This window comes from Coenobita brevimanus, chromosome 4, assembly GCF_032717465.1.
Source record: "Coenobita brevimanus isolate Jiangsu-jjx chromosome 4, ASM3271746v2, whole genome shotgun sequence".
Lineage (NCBI taxonomy): Eukaryota > Metazoa > Arthropoda > Malacostraca > Decapoda > Coenobitidae > Coenobita > Coenobita brevimanus.
This window is the reverse complement of record NC_136957.1, coordinates 2,284,563-2,294,045: the sequence shown is the minus strand read 5'-3', so window position 1 is coordinate 2,294,045 and position 9,483 is coordinate 2,284,563. Positions and strand designations below refer to the sequence as shown.

General features: G+C 46.3%; 1 protein-coding gene across 1 annotated transcript in view; it reads right to left on the bottom strand.

Annotated features, from left to right (window-relative positions):
- Positions 1-287: 287 nt before the first annotated feature.
- LOC145394992 (phenoloxidase 3-like) overlaps positions 288-9,483 on the bottom strand; it is a 29,581-nt gene continuing 20,385 nt past the window's right edge. Inside the window, exons 12-14 of the mRNA XM_080268738.1 lie at positions 6,359-6,466; positions 1,904-2,034; positions 288-538 (exon numbers count right to left, since the gene is read on the bottom strand). Coding sequence (XP_080124864.1) covers positions 311-538; positions 1,904-2,034; positions 6,359-6,466 — 467 coding nt within the window. The 3' untranslated portion in view covers positions 288-310. The remainder of the gene's footprint in view (positions 539-1,903; positions 2,035-6,358; positions 6,467-9,483) is intronic.

Here is a 9,483-nt window from a genome sequence, read left to right as displayed (position 1 = left end):
TCTTTGTTTGTACTTGCCAATTTTTTCATGTTTTGCTGTTATCGAAATAAATATATATAAAATTTTTAAAGGACCCAGAGAGATAAGAGGGGAGGGGGGACCGGGCCCGGGGCCTCCGCCCAGGGTGCGCCCCTGCTGAGTAGCATCATATTCCAGTGTTAATCTAATGTTACAAATCAGCATTCGAGACGGAGAGATGTCAATTTTGGGCCAAGTTTGACATTTAAAAAATTATGGTACCAAGAATTAATCTAAAACGAAAATAAGAAAAACATATAGGTCATCTGCCTTCAAGGTTTAAACGAGTCTTCTATTTCTCCAAGTTGGAGTTGGTGAAGGTGATGGTAATGTCTTGGAGGAAAATGTTATCGAGCGTGGCCAGGTCTGCGGCGGATGTGATTCGTTGCTCTCCCAGGACGGGCGCGGGACGGCGGTCGAAGGGGAAGCCCATGGGACGACTGTCGGGATATTGAGCGTCCAGGATACCGCAGAAGGACACACCGTTGCCGCACCGCCGACTGCTGGGTGTTTGCGGTACCTGGAGGGAGACATGAAAAGTGTGATGAGGCAGGGCGAGAGTGTGAGGGGCCTGGTAGTAGTAGTAGCAGTAGTAATAGTAGTAGTAGTAGTAGTAATAGTAGCAATAGTAGTTGCATCCCCAGGCTCATCTGAACGTGAACCCAGTGGACTGCAGGCTTAAGTTCCTCCTTCCTGCAGTCCACCATCCTTATTTTGCGGGATAGGAGGGAAAATGAGAGACGCTTGTACCGGGGGACTGGCAAAATGTACATACTCCTTTCACCTTAACTTGACCCAGATTTTCGTCCTTTTGCAGCTTATTTCACGTAGTTCAGTGGCAGGGTAATACTGTGGGTCCTACATCCTTTCCATAGCACTTCTTCGTGACTAGCATCATATTCTAGTGTTAGTCTCTTACTGCAGCTTAGTGTTCAACATGGAGGGACTGCAATTTTAAGCCAAGTTAGAGTGAAAGGCGTATAGTGAAGGATGTGAGTATATTGTACAGGAAAACAGAGTAGGACACCAAAACAGGGTATGGTAAATTAAAAATAAAATCAATAAAATCAATTCCATACGTTAAAAGAAAAACAATAATCATCTCTACTCTTTTCACTCAAACTTGGCCTAAAATTGACACATCTCAGTCTTAAATAACAATGTGTAGCCTATAGATTAACACTACGGCGCTAGTCACGAAGAAGTGCTATGCAAAGGAGGTAGAGCTGAAGAAATGTGACCTAAGCTGACAAAGGACGACAATTTGGACCAAGTTTGTGTAAAAAAACTATAGATGTTTTTTGGATGGTAGGAAAGGGGTCTGTTTGTGTAGTTGGAGTGGTGAGATATAGGAAAGCAGGGGTGAGAGACTGACAAGAAGAGTGTATGAGAGTCAGATGGAGGGGGAGACCAAGGATGAGATGGAGGGATGGAGTGGAGAGAGATATAAGAGAGAGGGGGTGAGAGACTGACTAGAAGAGTGTATGTGAGTGAGGTGGAGGGAAGAGGAGAGGGGGAGATCAAGGATGAGATCGAGGGATGGAGTGAAGTGATATTAGAGACAGAAGGGGTGAGAGACTGACTAGAAGAGTGTATGTGAGTGAGGTGGAGGGAAGAGGAGAGGGGGAGATCAAGGATGAGATGGAGAGATGGAATGGAAAGATATATGAGAGAAGGGGAGTGTGAGTTGGAGGGAGGGCAGGCAAATGGCAGAGAACAGGACGACGCGACGTGAAGGCGATTGGTTTGTGGCCACCCCATACGGAATTAAGGCGTCTGGCAATAGATAGATAGATAGATAGACAGATGATAAGACAGACAGAGAGACAGCGTGGAAGGGTTGAAAAGGTGTATGAGAAGACTGTCCAACCAGCCTCACACCCACCTTGTCCTTCTCAAAGTCAGTGATCATAACAAACAGCTGGAAAGCCATCCCGCCTGGCTTCCCCCGCGGCAGCAGCAGGTGTTGCGGCCACCCACACCGGCAGAAATCAAATTCAGCTTTGTCCGGGGATCCTGAAAAGCGACGGGAGGGGGTTAAGTTGTAGTAGTAATAGTAGTTGTTCCCTAGGCAGTCTGGCCAAACAGCCCCGAGTCCCTTAGTAAGGCCATGGCCGAGACCGGGCTTTCCCACAGAGCTCTCAAAGAGTGTATGTTGTGTTGTTGTCGTAGGTGATTGTGTGCAATGCAGTCTTCCATAATGTGCTTAATAGTATGGGGTGCTGTGTTGCATCCTGGACAGGCATCAGCGACGGAGTCATCCAGCCTCTTCTGGTAGCTTAAGAGGGCTCAATGGTGCCCACATCTCAGCCTGGCCAGGTGGACCCTGTCCTCACGAGGAAGATAGGATTCAGAAGAGTGGATGTCAGGACGCCGTGCATGCAGCTGTGTGTTGTCTTTAAGTGACTGAATGGAGCAGCGAGTGATCTGAGTGTGGATATGCTTCTGGAAGCTGGTCTGAGGTGGGCGAGGGAGGAGAGATGACAGTATTTGTGTATGGTATCGTGTGCTGGGTGTTGTTTTGATGTTCCTTGGTGTGGGTGGATGTGCTGCCATGTACTGTAGTGGATGTTGTGGGTTTGTGGAGGCTGCAGCAAGAAACTGGGTGCCTCTCATGTCTAGGTGATCCTTGACTTTGAGGACTTTGGTTTCTTGATATAGGTGGTCTGTGGGTGTAGTAGCTCTGCAGCCTGTGATTATTTTTAGGGCCTTGTTCTGTATGGTCTGTAGAGTGTTGTAGTGTGTTTTGGTGAGGTTAGAAGCCCAGGCAGGGCTTGCATAATTCATCACTGAACATATGTATTGTTTGTATACTGTGGTGGTGGTTTCTTTGTTGTGTCCGAATGTTGTATGGGCAAGTGACCTCAAAGCACTGAGTCTTGGTGTTATTTTATTTTTAATGTTTGTGATGTGTTGTTTAAATGACATTGATGTATTGTATGTTACACCAAGGATTTTGTGTGTGTGTGTGTGTGTGTGTGTGTGTGTGTGTGTGTGTGTGTGTGTGTGTGTGTGTGTGTGTGTGTGTGTGTGTGTGTGTGTGTGTGTGTGTGTGTGTGTGTGTGTGTGCGTGGGTGGGTGTGGGTGTGTGGGTGGTAGGGGAGTGTTGTTTATGGTGAGGTGTGGGATGTGACTGTGTTCTGCTGTCCAGTTTGTGAGAAGAGTCACTGTAGATTTAGCTGGGGCTATTTTGAGCCTGTTTGTGGTGAAACATTCCTGTAGTGTGTTGAGGTAAGGTTGAATGATGTGTGCAGCTATGTTTGCGTTTTGGTGCGTACATGTAAGTGTTATATCATTTGCATAGGAAGCTATGTGTATCTGTGGTGTGTGGGGTGTGGGTACGTCGTGCATGTACAGTATATATTAAAGAGTGCAGGGGACAAAACAGATCCTTGGGAGACGCCGTTTTTGAAGTTTCTGATGTTAGAAGACTGACCGGCAAATGTTACGTGTGCACATCTGCCTGCTAAGTAGTTTGCCAGCCATCTTTTTGTGTTATTGTGCATGTTTGTGTTGAGTATTTTGTTTGTGAGGTTGTGGCGGGGGATGGCATCAAAAGCTTTGCTAATGTCTAGTGTGACTAGGAGTGTTCTGTGTGGTGGCCTAGCTGAATTCAAGCCATTGAAAACTCTCTGTGTAAGGTCTGTAAGAAGGGTGTTTGTGGAGTGTAGTGGCCTAAAGCCATGTTGTGACTGGGCTAGGGGAATGTGAGGTGTGACTATTTGTAGTATCAGTCGTTCAGTGACTTTAGAGGGGATGCAGAGGAGTGTGATAGAGCGATGTGAGGAGGGTAACGTGGGGTCTTTGTTGGGTTTAGGGATAGTGATGATATTGCCATGCTTCCAGATGTTGGGTATTATGTTGTGTGAGTAACTGTAGTCCGATATGTTGGTGAGTGCTTGTATGCCTTGTGGTCCTAGGTGTTCAAGGTGAATGTTGCTTATGTTGTCTGGTCCACAGGCAGATGAGTGCTTGAGGTTGTTAATGATGTGCTTCGTCTGGTTGTAAGTGAAAGGTGCGTAGTCTGGGTCTGTGGGGAACTGTCTCTTACGTCTGATGATACGTCGGTCTTCGGGATGGGGGTTTAGATGGCTGACTTGTGAAAAGTGATTGATGAGAGTGTTTGCTTGTTGTTTCATTGAGGGTATGGTGTCTGTTGTTGCGATGGCAGCATGTGATTGTGTGGTGTTGCTGTTGGAAAGTGTGATGCTGTTTAGTGTTTTGTAGAGTTTGCTGATGTTTGTTCTGTGGTCAAGTGTTTGGAGGTAATTTTTCCAGTTTAGTGTTTGCTGTTCTGATATTTTATTGTTTATCTGAGTGTTGAGTTCTTGTATTTGTTGTATGGTGTCTTGTGTATGGGGTGTTGGGGAATGTCGCAGTGTGTCCCGTTGTCTGAAGAGGCTTTGAATTTCTGGTGTGAAGTTGGGGTTGTGTCTCTTTCTGTTGCCTCTAGGGATGTGTCTTTTGTCTGCGTTTTGTATAATTGTATTGAAAGTGTGCACAGCGGTGTTGATGTTTGTGATGGGTGTCCTGTTTAGTGTTTCGAAATGTTCTGTTTCAGTTACAAAGGCCTCCCAGTTGGCTCTCTTATAATTAGTGTATGTGTGTTTGTGGGCAGCTGGGGTGATTCTGGTTTTGGTAGTGATGATGATTGGAAGGTGATCAGAACCTAGGGTTTCGACCACTCTCCATGATGTAATGGGGGCGAGGTTTGGGGAGCAGAAGGTAATGTCTGGAGATGATGGGAGGAAGAGGGCTTGGTGTGGGATATGGGTATGTTGGTCTAGACTGTTTAGTATGAAAAGATGATCCGTCTGGGATTGTAGTACCAGCCCTCTGTCTGTGTCAGGGTTGTTGACATGCCAGGCCGACGACTTGCGTTGAAATCACCACAGGATGATGTTGGGTATGTTAGTGATGTGGTGTATCTGTGGAGAATAATTGTGTGGTACTGTGGGGGACGACTGGGGGGGAATGTGTGTGTTAGCGATTGTTATGTGTGATTTGTTACCAGTGCGTATTTTAATTGATTGTATTTCTGTTGTGGTGTCATGTGGGGGAAGAAGTGACTTTGTGTGTGCACTGGTATCTGCAAAATTGATGGATTTGTGTACCAGGGTGATGAGTCCACCGCCACCACCCTCGGCCCAGTCTTGTCGAATGGTAGTGAAGTTATGAAATGTCGGTGTTTTCTGTGCTCTGTGTAGTTTTTTCTTGTAAGATGGCAATGTGTATGTTCTGTTGTTTGATGAATTGTGTGAGTTCATGTATTTTGGTGTTTATGCCATCTATCTTTAACTGAAGGATGTTTATGTTGTGTGTGCGATGTGTGTTGGCTGCTGCAGCACGGGGAGGAGGTGGTGTGGGTGGAGGGGAAGGGGTAGGAGGAGGTTGTGATGGAGGTAAGGGTTGAGGTGGATTAGGATGGGTTGGAATGGGAGGAGTTGGGGAACTGGATGGTGTGGGAACGGTCGGTGGGTTTGGCTGTGGAGGTGTGAAGGAAGTAGGAGTAGGATTGGAAGGGGGGTTGATGGGTGGGGGGAAGGAGCATAAGGAGCAGGTCCAGGTGTTTGTGTAATGTTTCCTGGATGCAAGTGTTGTGCAGGTGTAATGGGTCCAGGTCTTGCAGGAGTTGCTCTGAACTGAACCCTTTGTCTGTCGGCTCGACGTGATAGGTTTTGAGCATGTTGGACATATGTATTTGTTGGTGGGTCCTGGATTGCTCTCAATGTCCCCGGCTAGAAGAAGTCGTCGAGAAATGACAGCCGGGGAGTCATTTCTCGGTGTAGAAAAAACGGTGTTGTTGTGTGGGGAGATGTGGTACTTGCCCGGGCGACACAAGCCACTACCAGGTACTCGAGCCCCGTGAGGGGCCGGGGGGGGTTGCAGTGGTTTGGCCCCCATGCTGTCCTCCTCTTCTCTTCGACAGCCTCTGGGGGTAGACCCACGACGAAGACGCCACCGCTCCAGGTCCGTGTTAAGTTGTAGAGCCATATGGGTGAGTTTGAAATTATAGAGTCATGTAGTTGAATTTGGAATTATAAAACAGAATCTGAACATTTTCAAGATGCATGTCTTAACTAGAAAGCACTCAGAGAGCCCATACCTCCGCCAGTGCCATTAACAAGGATCCGGATCCGGATCCGTGGAGATATTGTCTAGAATACATAGGATCCGGATGCGGATCTGCCACAAAATTTAATCAATTCTTTCTTGGCCCATGGCTCACCCTTCCACAAAATTTCATTGAAATTCACTGAGAACTCTTGGAGATATCGTGTGGACAAACAGACAGACAAACATAGGTGAACACACACACACGCACACACACTAAACTGACCTGGTGTGCCTCGCTGCCCTTTTTCAATGTCCCTGAAGGTCAACTCGCTGGGGCTGGTGACGGAGGACTCCTTCGATGCACGCACGATGTCGTTTGAACCAGGCTCCACTGTGGGGGTTGAGGCAGGGGGCGTTAGGACTGGAGGGAGATTGAGTGGCGTGAAGAGAGATAAAATAGATAAACAGACAGGTAGATGGATAGACGGGGAAAGACTTAGAGTGGTAGATAGATAGATAGACAGATAGATAGGGTGACAAGAGCACGTTAGATGTAGGGATAGATATACTAAACACACACACACACACACACACACACACACACACACACACACACACACACACACACACAACCACACACACACACACACGCGCACACACACACACACACACTCACACACACACACACACACACACACACACACGCACACACACACACACGCGCACACACACACCCACACACACACACACACACACACATATATATATATATATATATATATATATATATATATATATATATATATATATATATATATATATATATATATATATGTGTGTGTGTGTGTGTGTGTAATGATGACTGCAATTCTATCGGTATATGCTCCACAGTCACGCTTCGATGAGGTAGAGAAGGATAGATTTTGGGTTGATTTAATACGTGTAGGAGGTGGTATGCGGGATGATGAGATAGTGATTTTGGGAGGGGACTTAAATGGTCATGTAGGTGAAGCAGCACAAGGTTATGAAGGAGTGCATGGGGGATGTGCGTATGGTATAAGGAATGCGGAAGGGGAAAGGATATTCGAGTTTGGGGAGGCAACGGACATGATTATGTGCAACACATATTTTAGGAAAAGAGACAGTAGGTTAATTACGTATGAGTCTGGGGGAAATAGCAGTCAGATAGATTATTTTCTGGTTAGGAGGGCTGACAGGAGGTTAGTGAGGGATGTTAAAGTTATAGGAAGTGAGGAGTGTGTGCAGCAGCACAAACTATTGATTTGTGATATGGTGCTTAAAGAACGAGTGATGAAAAAGAGGACTTATGTACCTAGGAGGAAAATATGGAAGCTGGAAAACAAGTAGTAAGGGATGCCTTCTATAGCGAGTTGAGGAGAGTGGTGGCTGAACAGGGAGCTGTAGACAGAGGCGTTAATGAACAGTACAGAGCCCTCAAGAACAATATCTTGAGAGTTACTGATGTAACATGCGGTTGGACAAGAGGACCACCAAGACATAAAGTAACTTGGTGGTAGGATGAGGGTGTAGAAGCTGCAGTTAAGGAGAAAAGAAGGCTTTTCCTGGAATGGAAGAAGGGTGGTAGCAAAGAGGAATATTTGGCTGCCAAGCGTAGGGCTAGAAGAGAGGTATACAGGGCGAGGTCTGAGTCACAGCGACTTATACTTGATAACCTAAATCATGGGAAAAGAAAAATATATTTAAGGTGCCAATCAGATGTAGAGGGATAATCGGGATATCATAGGTGAGCAGTGTGTGAAGAATGATAAAGGAAGGGTAGTAGTGAACAGTGAGGATATTAAAGATCCATGGAGAGAGAATTATAGCCGGTTGTTGAATGAGGAGTTTGACTGGGACAGGGAAGATTTGGAGCCAGCAGAACCAGTGTTTGGCCCTTGGCCTTTGATTTACGCTGCTACTCTGAGTGAGGCAATAGGCAGGATGCAGGTGGGGAAGGCAGCAGGTGTGTCTGGGTTGACTGCTGAAATGTTGAAGGCCTCAGGAGATAAAGGAGTGAGGTTAGCCATTGACCTGATAAATATGATTATATATGAGTGTGTTGTCCCTGATGATTGGCTGAAGAGTGTAATTGTAAATGTGTATAAAGGGAAGGGTGATGCCCTGGAAAGAGGAAATTATAGAGATATAAAGCTTTTAGATCAGATAATGAAGGTAATGGAGAGAGTTCTAGAAGGTATGATTACAGAAAGAGTGAATATTAATGAGATGCAGTTTGGGTTTATGCCAGGTAGGGGGACCACTGATGCCATATTCATTGTTCGACAGATTCAGGAAAAATATATTGGGAAGAAGAGGGATTTGCATTTTGTTTTTGTTGATTTGGAAAAGGCCTTTGACAGAGTCCCTAGAGAGGTGGTGAAGTGGGCAATGAGAAAGCTTGGCTTGGAGGAGTGGCTGGTTAGGGTGGTTATGGCCATGTATGTGGGTGCTCGCACCCAGGTAAAAGTGAATGGAGATTTAAGTGGTGCGTTTTCCGTGAACGTTGGTGTGCATCAGGGATCAGTTTTGAGTCCCATGTTGTTTATCATGGTACTTGAAGCCCTTTCACATGACTTAAGAAACGGACTCCCGTGGGAGATATTGTATGCTGATGATTTGATGTTGATTGCAGAGAATGAAACGGAGGCGGAGGAAAGATTTAGGAAGCAGACAGATGGTATGGGGCACAAGGGCTTAAGGGTAAATGCAGATAAAACAAAAGTGATGATTTCTAGGGTTGGTGGCGGTACTGTCAAAGACGAGGGAAAGTGGCCATGTGCAGTTTGCCACGATGGCATGGGAAGTAATTCCATCTTGTGCCGTGTTTATGATAAATGGGTGCACAAGAGATGTAGTGGTATTAGAGGCAGACTGTGAGATAATGCTGATTTTATGTGTGTGGCGTGTCGGGGAGAGCAGGTGGAGATTGTCAGGCGTGAAAGGATTGAACTTGCTGGTGAGTCTCTTGAATGCATGGAAGAGTTTTGTTATTTGGGAGACATGTTGTGTGCTGGAGGTGGGGCTGGAGCTAGCTCTGTGGCTAGGGTGAGAAGTGGTTGGAAGAAGTTCAGGGAGCTGTTGCCTCTCCTGACATTGAGAGGACTCTTCCTACGTGATAAGGGGTCTTTGTATGCAGCATGTGTTAGGAGTGTAATGCTGTATGGTAGTGAGACCTGGGCAGTGAAGGAGGAAGTTATTCGCCGGCTCAGAGGTACAGAAATGACAATGATTAGATGGATGTGCAGTGCGTCCCTGCGTGCAAGGTCTGGGGGGGCTAGGTTTACGATGGAAGAGTTGAGGGGTAGGATGGGACTGGAGTGTATTAGTGTGATGAGGAGAGGTAGACTGAGATGGTTTGGGCATGTGGAGAGGATGGGGATGGTAATT